At 39.3% G+C, this 18,756-nt stretch overlaps 2 protein-coding genes across 2 annotated transcripts; both read left to right on the top strand.

Annotated features, from left to right (window-relative positions):
- Positions 1–7,707: 7,707 nt before the first annotated feature.
- LOC122088707 (cytochrome P450 89A2-like) lies at positions 7,708–9,728 on the top strand. The gene has a single exon (XM_042658028.1). It carries the CDS (start codon positions 7,912–7,914, stop codon positions 9,451–9,453), a length of 1,542 nt encoding a protein of 513 aa, XP_042513962.1. The 5' UTR covers positions 7,708–7,911; the 3' UTR covers positions 9,454–9,728.
- A 4,911-nt stretch (positions 9,729–14,639) lies between these two features.
- LOC122088612 (cytochrome P450 89A2-like) lies at positions 14,640–16,615 on the top strand. The gene has a single exon (XM_042657927.1). It carries the CDS (start codon positions 14,887–14,889, stop codon positions 16,423–16,425), a length of 1,539 nt encoding a protein of 512 aa, XP_042513861.1. The 5' UTR covers positions 14,640–14,886; the 3' UTR covers positions 16,426–16,615.
- Positions 16,616–18,756: the final 2,141 nt, after the last annotated feature.

The raw sequence follows: 18,756 nt of genomic DNA, 5'->3' as shown, positions 1-18,756 counted from the left end.
AAAATGTAGCCAGCCAAAAGTTCAGTGCAACCCAATCTTGGTTGGTTACCTAACTCAAGTCTACAAATATCAACAATGGCCCAGTTTCCAATCAGTGTTTGTTAGGTCTTGAGCTCCAGCTTTAATTGAAGAGCTGGTTGAAGCCATACACAATTTTTACAACATTGAAACTTCTTGGGTCTATGCTCAATTGCCTTTAATTTAAACAACTATTACAATGAAATCTATGGAGAACTAGTTTTTCTGAATGAAAAGCTTCCTATCATGATAGTAACTACTAAAACACAGGTTGCTGGTTGATGTCCAGTCCTGTTTCAATGTCATTGAGAGGTGAAAGTAGGAAAATAAAGTAAAGAAGTAAAAGGAACGAAGCCCAGCACCAGCAAGATAGGAAAATTTCAGTGAAATGGGGTCGGCTACATGGATCCCTTCCAATCGGCTCTATCCAAGGTCATACTTGTGATGAGGCCTAAATAATGCATGTCTTCCTTCACTATTCTTAAGTCATTTAAGACCTGCCTCTAGCTCTTTTAGATCTTATGGTCAGGTGGATCAATTTTTTTATCCTCATGCTCGTCTGGAATTTCTATGTAGCTGATCCCATTAAGTTAGGATACGATTTTGGATGTCGTTGTTTGTTTTTGGTCATTTAAATCAATTTGTAATGCATTTTAAATTTTCTTCATAATTTTTTTGAAGAGTTAATTGTAGGCCTATATTAGCTTATTATAAGTTCCAATCCTTAATAATAAAAAAGCCACACAATTCAGTCCATTCGTGCCCAGGTTCTGGGTTGTGTAGTGAAGCTCAAGTAGTACATGCCTTGAAAATTCATGTCTGAACTGGCTATACAATTATCTAAACCCAAGTCTCCACACTGAAAGGACTCTCTTAAGACTAAATCTTCTTCAGCGGAGGAAGTGCCCTATGGCTGCTTTACTCTGAAATCTTTGAAATCATATTTTAGCAAAGATCCGATTGTGGGGCCTAGATATTAGACGACAAGAAGCACTATTGAATGTCTTAAATAGTCAAAGAAACACTCACAACAAGAAGTCATGGTTTTGATGGTGGATTTCTATCACCTCTAAAGCTCTAAAAACTACTGTTAAATCTTTTCCAGGGCATTTTTTATCATCGGAAAATCTGCAACTATTGCTATGTTTAGGGTTTCCGCCGGTGTATACTCTTTTAGCCGTGGTAATTCTTACTGCCGCTAAAAATAAATTGGCTCTAAAGGATTTTTATTTATTGAAAATTATTACTTTTAGCGACGGTTAATTTTACCACAACTAAAGTAACTAGTATTTTAAAACAAAACCCCCACCACCCCAGCTCCACCTCCTAGAGTTCCATGGCTAAAAAAAATATTTATGTATCACATCTTAAATCAATTGGGATATTTCTTGTTGTCACAAAAATTGGGAAGTGAGGAGTTGTAATCTTATTTTGATTGCTTCTTGTCTTATTTTAAAAAAAATTTATGTTATTTGAGGGTAAAAAAAATGATTTTCAAAATAATTTGAAAGTGACTAATCATCATATTTAAGGGTAAAAAATAATGACTTACAACTTTTTCATCTACTTTTGTAACAATATTTTTTCAATTATCAAAGGGCTGTTGCATATAATTTGGGTATCTTGAACCACCACTACATGATTAGAATCTTTCATGCATTAGTAGATATGGCTCTCTATTCCTTAGACAGCCAATATTGACAAGTTGTTTCTCAGTTGAGGCACGGATTTTGTTTACACGTAAACTTTAAGCTCCTCTATTCACATCACATATTAAATTTTAGCCTAGTTAGATTTTGCCAAGTGGTAAAACAGAGCATTGAAAAATATGGACTACAGAAGACTACACAATATTAGGTAGAGTACTATAGACATGCGTGGGCATACATACTGTCACATTCCAACACATTAAGCTATGAAATTTCATACAGATAATCCAAACCATGTCTTCTTTAAGCAACAGTCCAGAAAGCTATATCATCTATCCACATGGTACAATGAGCTTGAGCCATATTGGAAGACCTTCCTAGACAAGCTGCAATAAGTAAATAAATTTTTATTTTTTTATTTTTAAAATTTATTATTATTATTATTATTATTATTATTATTATTATTATTATTATTATTATTATTATTATTTTAGGGTGGGGGTGTTGTGTGGGGGTGGGTGTGGCGAAGGGTAACTGATTAACTGATTAGAGTTGGGTTAATTGGGTGGGCTGATCAGTAGGCCGCATCAGGTAGAGAATAGCCAACCCAACACATATTAGTTGCACATCTAATCCCTAGGTGCCTAGGTATCTCAGACCCAACATGGTGGAAGAGGATTGGTTATCAAATCGTTTCAAGTGCTTCTATTGCTGCAATCCGCTGCAATGTGCTCATCTTGTTTCGGTTTCTCAGCTATTGTGATGGAGGCAGAAACGGTCCGTCATGGTGTTTTAGTGGCTTAGGCTTTGCATTTAAAGTTTGTGGTTGTCTCTAACTGCCTGTCTCTTATTTACAGTTTGATCGCTTTGCCTGGATCTCTTGATTGGGCTGTTGCTACCACTGTAGGGATATTAGGGGTCTGTCTTCCCTTTGGACAAAGTTCTTGCCTCTCTACCCCTATTGTCTGGCGCTGCGATGGGTCACAATGAAAGAATTCTCATTCACTTTGGCCTTAAAAAAATTTGATTTTTTTTTTTCATATGTAATTTTTGTTGTATACTGTGGTCTAAGAAAAACTAGGTCTTTTTTTTCTTTTCTTTTTTGCAAATGTAATTTTTGTTGTACTCTTTACTGTCATAAGATTCATAACATTTCTTGACCTTGGGTATTTCAAAATTGAAACTCTCTCGTGTGACACATCAAATATGGAAATTTCAATTTTTGTGTTAAAATGCTGTTTCAACTTTCTGAAAACGACGTTTTGTGTCAAAAACGAAAATTTCGATTTCTGTGTCAAAATGCCCTTTTTTTTTTTTTTTTTTTAGAACAAAACTTGAACGACAGAACTACATTTTGTCGTTCCATCAATTCTCATTTCTTCCATTTTTTTTTCTCACTTTTCGTTTCAAAAAAAAAAAAAATGAAACACATCATAAATGCACCAAACGCTTTATTCTGTTTTTTCATTTTCATAGAACAAAAAAACTCCAGAAACATTTTTCTAAAACATTACCATATGCAGCCTAGATGTGCTTGACCATGGGAGATTTTCCCATATTATCTTGAATAAATCTGCTTGGTAGAGGCGATTTTTTTTGCACCTTTGGCCTTCCTCCTCCTCTCAACCCCCACCCAAAAAAAAAATCCGGACCCCCAAAAAAACAAGTTGCCATAACAACAAATATTTTCTCTAGAGAAAATGATGTGACACTACTGGTTGTACACGCATTTACACACTATCTCTTTCTTAACCATGTGAGTTTTTTCACATACAAAATCGTGAGTCATTTCTTTTTCTCTAATTATTGACATGACATGAGAGATGCCAATACACTAATATGAAATCCTTCCGGCGAGACTAATCCATTCAAGCAGGGAAGGCAAAAAAAGAAGAAAAAAAATAAAAAATAAAGAAGAAGAAGTAAAGGGTTTTGATGAGAAAATGGGATTCAGTCCAAGGAAATATGAATTCTATGCAACCAAATTACAGGTAAGGAAATATAAAACACTTCATTTTTTGCCAGGAAAGTGCTTACAACCCATTGACGATAGCTTCTTCCACACACCCTCATGATCTATTCATAAATCTGGACTCAATCTGAACATAAGAATACAAAACTCCATCTGGTTCAGTCCTCCATCACCATCTAAATCTCCTTCTCTCAACATACTCAACAGCTCATCATCACTCAACTCCTGCAACCCCAAAAGAATTGCAGTTTTCTTTAAGCTCTCAAATGTGATGAGACCCTTCTCCACGTCCATGAGCAAACGGAACCCACTGCAAAGCTCCCTAACAAATCCTTCTGCGCCTAATCTTTCCACCATAGATGGAAAGAAATCTTGAAAAACTACTTCAGCGGGTTCTGCCATTTGTTAGTGAATAATATCAAGTGATAGGAGATGGACAAGTAGAGAGAAAAGGGCCTTTAAATAATATGAGAAAGAGTGGTTTTATGGCTATTTTGTGGACATCTTTCTCTTTCAAATCGTGTCCCCTTCATCATACAAGCTCTGCTTCCTCGAAGTTGCATGGGATCTGAAGCTATTTTGTTGCTTTGTAAATTACTCCATCTTTGTGTACAAAATCACAAAAACACCACTCGTCTTTTTCTATAATTTAGTTTAAGGAAGAAAGAATGCTATCCAATAGCATGTACCTATGTCAAGACATAAGTGATGCAAAAAAACCACATTGCCCCATGCTAAAGATGCTAATCTGCACTCCCATTGATGATGAATGCTGATGTGTACATATGCTATTGGGTACTTTTCCTTTTTGGATTAGGTGGGGGTGGGGGTGTATTATATACTTCAATCACTTTCTCTTTGCAAGATTATATTTGTATCAATCATACTTCAAATCCTTTCTCAGTCAGACTCTTTAGCTTTTGTTAGCATCTATTGTTGGCAAGGATGCAAATTTGATTATTAAAGTATAGAACTATACAATAATTAATCATTCAACTTAGACTATGTTGGGAATTTAACGAGGTTCGACCCAAATGCCTACATCCTATAAATGTGTAGTGGTTAAATTGCATTACTAAAAATCTTAAAGGTGAAGAGATCATCACCATACCCCATTCTTCCCCAAAAAATTTCCTTTCCTTTTAGTGAATAAAAAATAATAAATACAAAAACTCATTTAAGTTGCTAGCTAACTCGGATCATCTATTGCTATACCAAGTCTTTGTGGTGTAAATTTCATAAGATTTGGATTATCTCTTGATATTGCCAACTCTAAGCCATTATCTACTTTATTTCTTTCTCCCGGCATGGGAAAACTTGATCATATCTACTTGTTTGAGTGAGGAAACTCCATAGAAATTTCCTTTGTCTACAATTTGTAGTTGAAAAACTCCTAAAGGAAGCTTCCCTTCATGACTTCACTACCCACAATTTTTTTTCTAATAATTCCTACCCCGAAAAATAAAAGAAAATTGAAAATTTCTAATCAAACAACAAGATATCCATCCGTCCCCTCTTAAATCTATCTCACCATCTTTATTAATTATACATCCATGACGTTTAGATGTTTGATGGCTGAGAGCATGCTTTGTAATTGTAAGAGTTTTAGTGGAATTTAGCTACAATGCTTAATTTGTTTGTCCTCATTCTTTTGATGATAAAACCATTTGTCCTCATTTGGTAACTGGTTTATAAATTTATAGAAAAGGGGATGGAAAAGAAAGAAAGAAAGAAATGACACATTAGATGCTTGGAGGCTTCATCAGAGCCTTAGACACGCCTTATTATGGATAAAAATATTAGTGTTCAAGCAACCATAGATGGTAATTACAACCAAACACCAAGAACAAGCTGAAATTTTTGGGTTTTTGGATGATTGTTCCTAACCCAGTTCATATTTAGGTTTGGGTTTCGGGTTGAAAATTTTCTAGGTTGAAAATTTTCTAACCCAAACAGGTTCAGCCTACCAAAGACCTTGAAATTCACCTTGGGCTTTTCAATTTTATCAAAAAACTCCAATTGACTTTAATATTTTAAGGGTTAAGATTTGCATATTACCCTTTTGGCTTGTGCTATTAATTAGAAGGATGTCCATACTCTAATCTGAATGCCATATATATCCTTAGTAGAGACTAGGGAGGGTGTTTTCTGCCCGGTAGTGGAGGCTCCACGGACAGACGAGGGCCAATGAACGCCTTAATCTGTTCAGTCACTATAAGAGTAAAAATGCCATTTCATAAGGGAAGGAAAAGAGATAAAGAAGAGAGAGTGTTAGCATAGGCTATTCCCAGAGAAAGGAAACATTCTTAATAGGTGGGTTCTCTATAAAACCCACTTTCATAAAAATACTCAAGATGACAGATTAGATCTCCAATAAATCCAAAACTTACCAGAAAAATTCCTTTTAACTTCCTATATATCCATCTCAAGTGTACGAGAAGACCTTTTTCAGTAACCCAAGAAAGACCTTCGTAAATTCAAAACGAAGAGGTTAATTTGAAATAACGGTCACATGGCAATATGGGTTTAACAATAATAATTAAGAAAAAAGAAAGGTACATGGCAACATGGGTTGTGTTCTAGTTTCTGCATATGTTGGAAGCCTGTCTTCTAAGAATTTTTTTTTTTCTTTGGGGGGGGGGGGTGGTGTTTGAGGGGATTTATGATAGTTAGGCCTCAAATAGAGGTGGAATTCAGGACCTCTTTTTAATTTTGAGGTGTTAATGTTTACCAATTGAGGAACTGCCTTGGGATTTCTATAATCCTATTATCAGTTGCCCATTTGTCAATTACAAAGAAAAGGAAAGGGGGGCATAGGCCAACTAAAGAAGGGGGGGGTCTTGACATGAGACATGCTAACAGCTACTGCTACGACAAGAAGCACCATAACCAACTACGCTAAGCTCTACACTTCAAATGTCAAGTTTTAACCCAAGAATATTAAGTTGGCATCATGGCAAAAAAATCGAACTTCAATCTTTCATAAGAACAACTGAAAGGAAACGAACAATTGAAATACAAGAAAAAATTAATGATTATACATGGAGGATCGGGAATATGATTGAATATGGCTTTGAAGTTTGAGACATGGGGGTAATGTATACCTTACATTTTGTCTAGCAGTTGCCCAATCATCATTCCATATGGCAAAATTGGATGGCCCATAAGAAAACCTACCTATGTGGCCATGTAATGGGTGTTTTTTTTGTTGTCAGATTGATTGAAAAGGAACGTTGGCATTGTAAGATAAAGTACAAGCCTATATGAAAGGGAATCCATGAACAATTCATGAGCTCAAATAAAGCCTTAGCCTTGACCCTAACTGAAAATTTTATCTCCATCAAGTACAACAGTAGTAAAGCTGTGTGGATATATATTATGCAAATAAGAGATATCACTGGTCAATTAAAGACTTTGCATATAAACAAGAAGATCAAAGGATACTGAAGAGTGAAACAGCTTAACCCCTTCTGAAAGAGGACAATATAGCAAGATTCCCCAAAAAAAGAAAAAGAAAAAAAAAATACTAGTAAAAATTGAGTGGAGACCATGGATTTAGTTATCGATATTGGTATTGAGATGATACAAATTCAGATTGATTAGATTAGTGTTTACCGATCATTTTTTCCCTCACATTTGAAAAATAAAAAATAAAAACTTTTTTTTTAATGGTTTCCCCTCTAAAACGATACTTGTAATTGAATTGAATTCAATTCAGTTCAAATCGCAGATTTTTACCCTAAAACCAAAATGAGAAAAGAATCACTTCTAAAACCAAAACATTCAAACCAATTTTCTTTAGTTTACTTTTTTGACGACAAATTCAATTCTGATTTTAATTCTAAATTGACAATCTCAAATTATACGCAAGAAAATGGATGAATAGGCACACTGCTCATTTGCAGTAAACTAGCTAGAGAAACATGAGACGATAGATCATCTTAAAAATGCAATGTAGTGTATCGTTTCAAAGAGGCTTGGATCCTCTCTAGCGCGCCAATACATCTAGTGTGCAACGGACTATAGGCAGGATCTAGGCAAGCGCACCCGCAACCGTCATATGCACGCTGAGCGCATTGGCGCGCTAGAGAGGATGTGATTCCGAGATTCATAAGCCATGACCCTCCATTCTCATCACCCACGTGTATTACAAATGTCGCCAAGCATCCAAGAAAAGCATGAAACTCTACCGTCCCCTTAAATAGCCACTTCGTCCTTCTTACTGCTTCTGTAATTCACCCACTTCTTTGATCACTTAAAAGAGCCCAAATAATGGAGTTCTTTCTCATTCTCATCTTCTCGCTCTGTCTCTGTGCAGCCCTCAAACTATTAGTCTATCTCGTTTCTCATAACAAATCCAACCAAACAAAGTTCTCTCTTCCACCAGGGCCTCGGAAATTACCCATAATCGGCAGTTTCCTCTTGCTTCAGGGATCTTCGTTCTCACAATTTGAGCATATCCTCAACGACCTCCGCCACAAGTATGGCCCCATTGTCACTCTCCACATTGGCTCCCGTCCATCGATCTTCATCACCAACCACTCCCTTGCTCATCAAGCCCTCATTGAGAACGGTGCCACCTTTGCAGACCGCCCACCAGCCATGTCCCCTATTCGCTTCATCAAAAGCAACCAATACAACATCAACTCCGCCCCTTATGGTCCTATGTGGCGGCTACTCCGCCGGAATCTCACCTCTGAGATCCTCCACTCTTCTCGGGTTAAATCCTTTTCTCATGCTCGTAAATGGGTCTTCCAGATGTTAACTGAACGGTTGAAACATCATGTTGAATCTGGGGAACCCGTGCAAGTGATGGATCATTTCCAGTACACCATGTTTTGCTTGCTGGTCATAATGTGTTTGGGAGAAAAACTAGATGAGAAATTCATCAGAGAGATCGAAGAAACAGTGAGGACCCTTCTAGTCAATGCCGGAAGATTTGGAGTATTTGCTTTGTTGGGAAAATTGGGGAAAATAGTCTTCAGAAAACGCTGGCACCAATTGATTGAGATCCGCCGTAGACAAGAATCTGTTCTCATTCCTTTAATCAGAGCCCGCAGAGAAAGAAAGGAGAAGAAACAAGAGAACCCAGATGAATTTGTAGTCTCTTACGTCGATACACTATTTGATCTTCAAATCCCAGACGAGGGAGGACGAAAGCTATCCGAGGAAGATATGGTGACTCTCTGCTCGGAGTTTCTAAACGCCGGCACTGACACGACATCTACGGCGTTGCAGTGGATCATGGCAAACCTGGTGAAGCACCAAGAAATCCAAGAAAAGCTCTATTCTGAAATCGAAGGAGTTGTTAGTTCAGGGGAAAAGAAGATCAAAGAAGAGGATTTTCAGAAGATCCCATATCTGAAGGCAGTGGTGTTGGAAGGGCTAAGGCGGCACCCACCAGGGCACTTCCTGCTGCCACATGCTGTCACGGAAGATATTGTATTGAACGGACATGTTATACCAAAGAAAGCTACGGTGAATTTTATGATTGCTGAGATGGGGTGGGACCCAAAAGTTTGGGAAGATCCAACGGAGTTCAGGCCAGAGAGATTCTTGAGCAAGGAGGGAGAAGAAGTATTCGATATAACAGGGAGTAGGGAGATTAAGATGATGCCATTTGGTGCAGGGAGGAGGATTTGCCCTGGATTAGGATTAGCTTTACATCACTTGGAGTATTTTGTGGCTAATTTGGTCAGGGATTTCAAATGGACGGCTATGGATGGTGATGATGTTGACTTGTCAGAGAAGCAAGAGTTCACAATTATGATGAAGAACCCATTGTGGGCCCACATCTCGCCAAGAATACAGTAAGAGATATTTTGGCAGGAACGTTTATCAATGTACTTTAGGGTTCATAAACCACTATAAGGTTTAGCATGTTCCCCAAAATAATCTCAGATACCCGTTTGTGGTGAATGGAGTTGTTGAAGGATAACTCGTTACTTGTTTCTTTTATGATAATTATTTCCATCCTGTAATATTTCATAACTTGATGTCTTTTGGCTCAACACGTAAATGTTGAGTTGAATATCTACATGAGTGTTTCTCAACCTTTAATAGAAGCTAACTTGATGTCTTTTAGCTCATCATGCAAATGGTATGTTGAATATCTAGATGAGAGTGTGTATGTGTTCTCAACCTTCGTAGAAGTCAACTTGATGTCTTTTGGCTTATCATGTAAATGGTGAATTGAATATCTAGATAGATGAGAGACAGAGAGAGAGAGAGAGAGAGAGAGAGTGACTGAATATCTAAATGAGTTGAATGTCTAGATGATTGTGTGTGTGGTGTGTGTTCCACCCTTAATAGAAGCTGACTTGATGTCTTTTGGCATCAAGAGGCCATACAAGACCCATTGAGCGATTAGATAGAGATCCATGGAGGGACCTTTCAGCGCACTTATATAAAAGAGAAGAATGGGAGGTAAGAAGGATAAAAACTCTCCTTGCTTCGGGTGCATGAACCTCTACTTATAACTCTCTACAAATGAGCTACTGACTCTTATAAACTCAAGTATGTCGGCTGTGAGCATGGTTTCAAGTATCGGCTACATATCAATTGTATTGAATTGATATTGGTTGAGATCGATTCTCAATTTCTGACTGATTCAGATTGGGATTCCGCATCGTTTCATGGATAAAATGATAAAAAAAATAGTTATTTCTTAAAAAAGTAAGGGTAAAATAGACCGATACCATCCGAATCGGTACCATCCCCTAAATCCTTGGCTGTAAGAGAACATTTTGAGATGAGAGTTTTTTTTTTTTTTTATGAGACATGCAAGTTATTTAACTATTTTAAATTTGATGCTCACAAGGGTTCATATAAGAAAGAACATTAGATGGTCGAATTCTAGATTTTCTACCAAAAAAAAAAATTGATTCTAGATTTTGATAATGTAAAAGTCTGTGTGAAGGAAATTGACAACCAATTCATGAGCTCAGTTAAAGCCATAGTGATGACCCTGATTGAAAATTTTAGATCCCATCTAGTACAATGGTAGCAAAGGGGTGTCGGCATATATTATACAAATCAGAGGTATCATGCTGCAAGCGTGGGTTATCTTTTATGGGTCGGGTTGGGTCGGGCTTTTTAAGACCCCAATCCAACCCTTAGTTCCTTTTGTTGAGACCAGGCTTGGCCCAGAAAAGTCCAACTCTGACCCACTTTTAGGGCCTAGCCAGGCTGACCCTTATTTAGGGGTGCAACAGAGTCGGGTTGGGTTGGGCTTCTTAAAACCCTAGCTCAACCTTGAGTCCCCTTAACTATGCCCAAACCAGCCATGAGGACTTAGGGCTACAAAACTTCAACCCAAGCCCAACCCTTCAGGTTTCAGCCCAACCCTTACCTGTCCTGATTGGCCCTAATTTTTTAGGGTCGGGCCGGGGTGACCCTGATTGACCTTAACCCTGACCCTGATTTTCCATCAAGGGCCGGGATGACCTTGATTGACCCTAACCCTGTCCTTGGTTTCCATCAAGAGCCAAATATACCCTATTTTTTTAAAAGTAAGAGATTTTTTTGGGTAAAAAAACAAGAAAAATCGGTGAGAAAATACATTAGGGGTTTTGAGGTGTCAATGACTCAATGTCGAACAATATCTAAAATTATGTTAATATTAGGCTTAACCTCATGGTCACAATCAGAATCAACATCAGGGGGCAAAAACCAGGGCCAAAAGTTGGGGTAAAAACATCAAGGCCGGGTGTAAGGCGGGCCAAAGACATCAACCCTTACCCACCCTGACCCTGACTCAGGGTTAGAAATTTCAGGGTCGAGCCGGCCCTTGGGGAAAAATTTTTTGGATCGATACTTGTTCGGGATCATGGTGGGCCAAGGGCGGATTCGGGCAGTCAGGGCCAAACTTGCACCCCTACCCTTATTGACCCTGACCATGGGAGGGGAAAGGGAGATGTAGGGTCTGGAAATTTATCTGCATGTTCTTGCTGAGGCTGAAGCAGGCATTCCTAGTGTAGTTTCACAAAGGTTAATGGGAAACCTGGAGTTGAGCAATTTGTAATGAAAGTTCTAAACAATAAGGTAGGTTTGATAATTGGTAAAGGAGGGGAGACTATAAAAATTATGCAAGCTAGTTTAGGTGCTCATATTCAGTTGATACCATTGCATCTGCCTTCGGGAGATAAATCAATGGAGAGAACTATTCAGACAGATATAGCATAATCGAACAGATTGAATCTGCAATGATTGCAAAGCAATTGATCAGTGAAGCCCTTAGTATATCTTGGGTGATCATCTGCTTGTATTGATTATGTAGTTGAGCCTTTTTCTCAATGTGGACAAATAAAAGTAGTGTTAGACTAGGTTTGGTTTGAGTTAAGAGATCTAAGGGTTGGATTAGGGTTTTAAAAAATTCGACCAATTAACACCTCTAATCTCAGCCCAGGCCTTGTTCAGGCTCAGGTAAGCCTAGGTGGGTTCGGGCTGATAGGATCGAACTTTTGCACCCCTAAGAGTAGTTATCAATGTATGGGAGTGAGAGAATAGTGGGATCATGTAGGACTCTATGAATGAGTGAGATTTATCATAGTAGAAGTTGTGTTAGACTTGTTAAGTAGTTTAAGTTATTTTAACTACCTTGTATTTCTTTAAATACCTAAAGATGATATAAGAGAGGACTTGATTGTGTTTATTCTAAACAATGCTCTAATGAGTAGGAGGCAGTTACCTCAATACAAGCTTGGTCCATAAAATTTATTATCACTATTATTATTTTATTTTATTTTATTTTATTTTTATTTTATTTTTTTTTTGTTTCCTACTTTATCTTTACGTAGTTAAGTTTCCCTTCCTACTCTGCATGTATCATATCACAGCCCAGTTCAAGACTCTACATATAGACATCTAAGAGCATTTCTATTTTATGATGCGCATCAGCAACAATGTTCGTTAAATGAACTTTTGACTAAGGGTGTTAATTGGTTCAATTTCGGTATATACAATACTATTCGGTTTGGTTCACATTTACTTGGTTGAAACTGGTTGCACTTTCTGAAACTGAAACCATTTAGTAAACAATTTTGGTATCAGAGTTTTTAAACGGTGTCAGTTTCATGGTTTTAAATGGTTTTGATCACGGTTAATCCATACGGTTTCTAAATGGTTAGCAATCGATTTGCTAATTTATTTGCATACTTACTAAAATTTGCTTTTGTTGATAAACGCTTTAATCTTGTATCAAATTAAATTGACACATTGGATAAGCAAGGATTTAACTACATAACTACATAATAGGAGTAAACTATTGAATAGACTCTTGAGGAGCCTCTATGGTCCTTAATTCTTTCCTAAATTAAACTTGATGAGGCAAAATATGCCCCCTTCCTTAGCACGGCTGAAACGTGTATGCAAACCTAAACATGACTGACCCACTACCTTGGCCCTCCATCAGGCCGTGTTGTCGCATCGGCCCTCCATCAATCCGTGCTGCCGCCTCGGCCCTCCATCAGTCCGTGCTTTCACCTCGGCCCTCCATCAGCCCGTGCTGCTACCTCGGCCTCCCAACAGGCCGTGCTGCCACCTCGGCCCTCCATCAGGCCGTGCTACCACCTTGGCCCTCCATCAGTCTGTGCTGCCACCTCGGCCCTCCATCAGGCCCTGCTGCCACCTCGGCATCTCATCAGGCCGTGCTGCCACCTCGGCCCTCCATCAGACTGTGCTGCCACCTCGGCCCTCCATCAGGCCATGCTACCAACTCGGCCCTCCATTAGGTAGTGCTGCCACATCGGCCCTTCATCAGGCCGTGCTTCCCCCTCAGCATTCCATTAGGTCGTGTTGCCACCTCGGCCCTCCATCAGGCCATGCTACCACCTCGGCCCTCCATCAGGCCATGCTACCACCTCAGCCCTCCATCAGGCCGTGCTACCAGTCACCTCGGCTCGACCAACCTGTCACCTCGACTCGGCACAGTCAAGTAAGGCACCCAAAAATGTGCACACATCCACTCCTACATTCAACGGACATGATTCCTGATCACGGAGGTCGGACTCTATCCACTACACGTCATCAGAGGTGTTCACCCCTCTCACAACTTGAACTTCCGAGATCAAAGGAGAATATTCCCAGAACATGCCCTGGAATCCAGAATATTCCCAGAATCACAGAGCCACTTCCCTCCATGACTCTACGCCTAAACTGGACTCTCCACAAACGCCCCTCCTTCTCTCTTCATCAACAGCTTATAAATACCAAGGTAAGCTTCCATCATGGAGGATCAATCAATCACTCCTTTTACTGGAAAAACTCTCTTAAGCATCTGTTGTGGAAAAATCTGACTTAGGCATCGGAAAGTCCCTCGTCAGGTCAGCCTGGCTCTCTCCTGTCATCTCTTCTGTGCAGGTCGGTTGGAGCACCAGGAACTGTAGGGAAGATCACCAGGTCAATTTTTACCGCATCAAAACCCATCCTATTTTGTTAAAACAACCAAACAATTAAGCAAAAAAAATATTACATGGAGAAAGTGAAATATAAACAAAGTTGCTAATGAACACGTGTCTTTAGTGTTCTAAAGTTTAAGAACATGAGGCGAAAAAACACATTAGTTAACCCCTTATTCTATTAAATTGCTAGGCGGGTTAAATAGTTCGATTTTTACGGTATTAATTCAGTTTGAAACCGACGAGTTAAACGATTAAAATCAAACCGACCCATTTAATTAATCGGTAATAAACTTGAAACTAGAATCAAACTATTTACTAAACAATTTTATAATTTCAATATAATCAATTCGATTCAATTTCGATAAACAGTTTTAATATTAAATTCACTTTTATATTTCTATATGCGTGAGCAAAAAGAAAAGAGCCTACAGAGTTGGACAATTGAGGTTGCTTGTAGATCTTACCAAAAACAGAGGATTCTTGAAGAAGGATTGCATCGTATGAGAGAGAGAGAGAATTTCTTAATGATTAATAAAACATTTATGGCAAATGGTATTTGGATTTTTATTTTACTTGTGTGTCATGGACATATGAATTTTTTTACCAGATAAACATGCACATATTATCGTACCATAAAAAAATAAAAAAAATAATAAAAAAAAAGTAATGGACATATGAATTCACGTCAGCTCACGAGTCACGTGGCCATCAATCTTAGAAAATTCGAATAATTTCATAATCGGTGGGGCGATGCAAAGTCAACACCAACACCCTGTAAATTGCTGACCTTAAGATGCCATTTTAGCCACCGTTTGACTACTTACTCCAGAGTTGAGAAGCTCCAATCATGGAGTTCTGGCTCGTCCTCATCCTTTCGCTCTGCCTCTGTGCAGCCCTCAAACTCGTCGTTGATGTCGTTTCTCACAACAAATCAAACCAATCAAAGCTCTCTCTTCCACCAGGGCCTCCTAAAGTACCCATAATCGGCAGTTTCCTCTGGCTTCAGAGATCCTCCTTCTCACAAATTGAGCAAATCCTGAACAATCTCCGCCACAAGTATGGCCCTATAGTCACCCTCCACATCGGGTCACGACCATCGATCTTCATCACCAACCACTCCCTTGCCCACCAAGCCCTCATTGAGAACGGTGCTACCTTTGCGGACCGCCCACCAGGCATGTCCATCAGTCGCATTATCAACGGCAATCATCACAACATCAACTCCGCCCCTTATGGCCCTATTTGGCGGCTCCTCCGCCGGAATCTCACCTCCGAGGTCCTCCACCATTCACGGGTTAAATCCTTTGCTCAAGCTCGCAAATGGGTCTTGGAGATGTTAACTGAAAGGTTGAAACATCATGTTGAATCTGAGGAGCCCGTGCGAGTCATGGATCATTTTCAGTACACCATGTTTTCCTTGCTGGTCCTCATGTGCTTAGGGGAAAAACTCGATGAGAAAGTCATTAGAGAGATCGAAGAAATACAGAGGACCATGCTTGTCAATGGGAGAAGATTTAGAGTATTTCTTTTCTTCGGAAAATTGGGGAAAATGGTATTCAGAAAACGCTGGCACCAGTTGCTTGAGATGCGCCGCAGACAAGAATCTGTTCTCATTCCTTTAATCCAAGCCCGCAGAGAAAGAAAGGAGAAGAAACGAGAGAACCCAGATGAATTTGTAGTCTCTTACGTTGATACACTATTTGATCTTCAAATCCCGGACGAAGGAGGACGAAAGCTCTCCGAGGAAGAAATGGTGACTCTCTGCTCGGAGTTTCTAAGCGCCGGCACTGACACGACATCTACGGCGTTGCAGTGGATCATGGCAAACCTGGTGAAGCACCAAGAAATCCAAGAAAAGCTCTACTATGGAATCGAAGGAGCTGTTAGTTCAGGAGAAAAGAAGATCAAAGAAGAGGATTTGCAGAAGATCCCATATCTGAAGGCAATAGTGTTGGAAGGGTTGAGGCGACACCCACCAGGTCACTTCGTGCTGCCACATACTGTCACTGAAGATATTGTGTTGGACGGACATGTTATACCAAAGAATGCTACGGTGAATTTTATGGTTGCTGAGATGGGGTGGGACCCAAAAGTTTGGGAAGATCCAATGGAGTTCAGGCCAGAGAGATTCTTGAGCAACGATGGGGAAGTCTTCGATATAACAGGGAGTAGGGACATTAAGATGATGCCATTTGGTGCAGGCAGAAGGATTTGCCCTGGATTAGGATTAGCTTTACATCACTTGGAGTATTTTGTGGCGAATTTGGTCAGAGATTTCAAATGGAGGACCGTGGAAGGTGATGATGTTGACTTGTCAGAGAAGCAAGAGTTCACAGTCGTGATGAAGAACCCACTACGGGCCTATATCGCTCCAAGGGTAAAATAAGAGATCTTTGGGCTAGTTCATTACTCAATCTTTAGAATTCACAAACCTGTGTGGTATGTTAATCAAAATAACCTCCCCCATACGGCGAGTGGTGACTTGAATTCTAGATGATAAGTGTGGTTATTTATCTTTTTTTTTTGGTCTCTGTTCATACTATTTTATCCGTATTTTGTCTATACTTTGGGAAAAACTTCTGTGGCAGATTGTTTGTCAAAGTTCAAGGGCCTCAAAGGGACCATACAAGACCCACCGAGCAGCTAGATAGAGACCCATGGAGGGACCAACAGTGGTTAAAGAGGCCACATTTCTTGAAAAACAATTAAGCTTTCTTTTCTTTTCTTTTTTTTGGTAACTTGAAAACAATTAAACTATTACATAATAATATTTTCACTTAGATGCAGTCATAAGGACTTGGATCCACTAACCAAGCCCTGGAGCACTCTCCAAAGTAGGGGTGCAAGTTGGGCCCTGACGGCCCAAACCCACCCTTGGTTTACCCTAATTCCGAATAGGCATCAACTTGAATATTTTGGCCCTGAGGGCTAGCCGGATCCTGAAATTTCTGACCCTGAGTCAGGGTTAGGGCGGGTAAGGGTTGATGTCTTTGGCCCGCCCAATCCACCCTGAACCCGACCTTGATTTTTTTACCTTAACTTTTGGCTCTGGTTTTTGGCCATGATGGTGGCCCTAGCTGTGACCCTAATGTTACTCATGATTTTAACCTAATTTTAGATATTGTTTGATATTGATACCTAAAAAACCCCTAATATATCCTCTTACCGATCTCTCTGGCTTTCCTTCTGCCGCAAAAGTTCTGCATTTAATAATTGCTTCATTGATCACTCTAGGATGTTAGAGTTTCAATGTCCCACCGAATGAGTGCACATTGTGTCACGCCTTCGTCCCTTAACAGACATCACTCTGCATCGTTATGTTCTCCTCTTTGTTTAACATGACATCTAATTTGAGATCTTCAGATTGTTTGCCTTATTAGAATGATCTCTTTGTTTGTCATGACAAATAATTGGAATTTTTTGAATTGTTTGCTTTCTTAAGATGATCTCCTCTATGTTTACCATAATAGTTGGAGTTATTTGTATTATTTGAATGTTTGCTTTAGGATGTTCTCCTCATGGAAAGTAATTTGTGACTTTGTGTTTTTTTTTTTTTAATCTTTCTTTTATTAATATTATATATATATATATTATTTTTTTTTTTTTAGTTATTTCATATTTTGTAGGGTTAGGGTCGGGGTATACCCGGCCCTTGATGGCAAACCAGGGGTCAGAGTTAGGGTCAAAGTCAACCAAGGTCATCCTGGCCCTTAATGGCAAACCAGGGTCAGAGTCAGGGTCAAGGCCAATCAGGGTCATCCCGACCCGGCCTTGAAAAATCAGGGCGGATATGGGTTGGGCTGAACCCTGAAGGATTGGGCTTGGGTTAAAGTTTTGTTGCCCTAAGTCAGGTTCAGGGTGGGTTTGGGCCCAGTGAAGGGGACTTAGGGTTGGGATAGGGTTTTAAGAAGTCCAGCCTAACCAGGCCCTATTGCGCTCCTACTCCAAAGGGAGCAGTGTATGGACCTTGACCTTGACTTGAACAAAGAAACTTCAAAGTGGAATGAAATATTACAGGACACACACACACACACACACACACACACACACATAAAAGAAATAGGAAACCTATCTTGTATCATCCCTATTTTAAAATCTTATATGAAATACCACCCTAAATTCTAAAAAATACAGTGTATACCCTATTTTGAAAAAATAATGACTTTTAAATCCATTATGTTAACTCACAAGCATCAAGTGATGATGTGTCACAATAGGTATCTTTTAAATGACAAGTTTACCCCCTTGAAATCGAAGGCGTGTTGAGTTGTTATTCTATCTTCCTCTCTTGTTTACCTCTCTCTCTCTCTCTCTCTCTCTCTCTCTCTCTCTCTGTTTCAGTGGCCTATAAGCTGTAATCGAATAAGATAATTTTTGGACTATTCCACCAAATCCCCATCAAGATTCAAGAATTCAAGTGCTCTAAGATTAGTAGATATGAAATGGGTTAAATCTTAATCCTTGCAGTTCACACTTAATAGGGGACTCAATTAACTTACTAAACTTCCATTGTTATTATCGTAGAGAAAAAAAATATTACGAATTTATACTGTGTGTGGGTGAAGAATAGAATTACATCATTCTCATTCCTTCATCAGCAAGCGTAGAACTAGACGAGCTCATCTAAAAACTCTGGTTGTGTCTCTGTGTTCTCCAGCATCCAAAGCATGTGTTCGAATAACACCACTTCGCACCCGACGGTTATCAAATCCGACTC

Source organism: Macadamia integrifolia, chromosome 9, assembly GCF_013358625.1.
Source record: "Macadamia integrifolia cultivar HAES 741 chromosome 9, SCU_Mint_v3, whole genome shotgun sequence".
Lineage (NCBI taxonomy): Eukaryota > Viridiplantae > Streptophyta > Magnoliopsida > Proteales > Proteaceae > Macadamia > Macadamia integrifolia.
Note: the sequence above shows the minus strand (reverse complement) of the source record. Positions and strands in the feature narration are given on the sequence as shown.

Excerpts from the sequence above, each read along its gene's own strand:
- LOC122088707 (XM_042658028.1), top strand. The coding sequence starts at position 7,912 with ATGGAGTTCTTTCTCATTCTCATCTTCTCGCTCTGTCTCTGTGCAGCC.
- LOC122088612 (XM_042657927.1), top strand. The coding sequence starts at position 14,887 with ATGGAGTTCTGGCTCGTCCTCATCCTTTCGCTCTGCCTCTGTGCAGCC.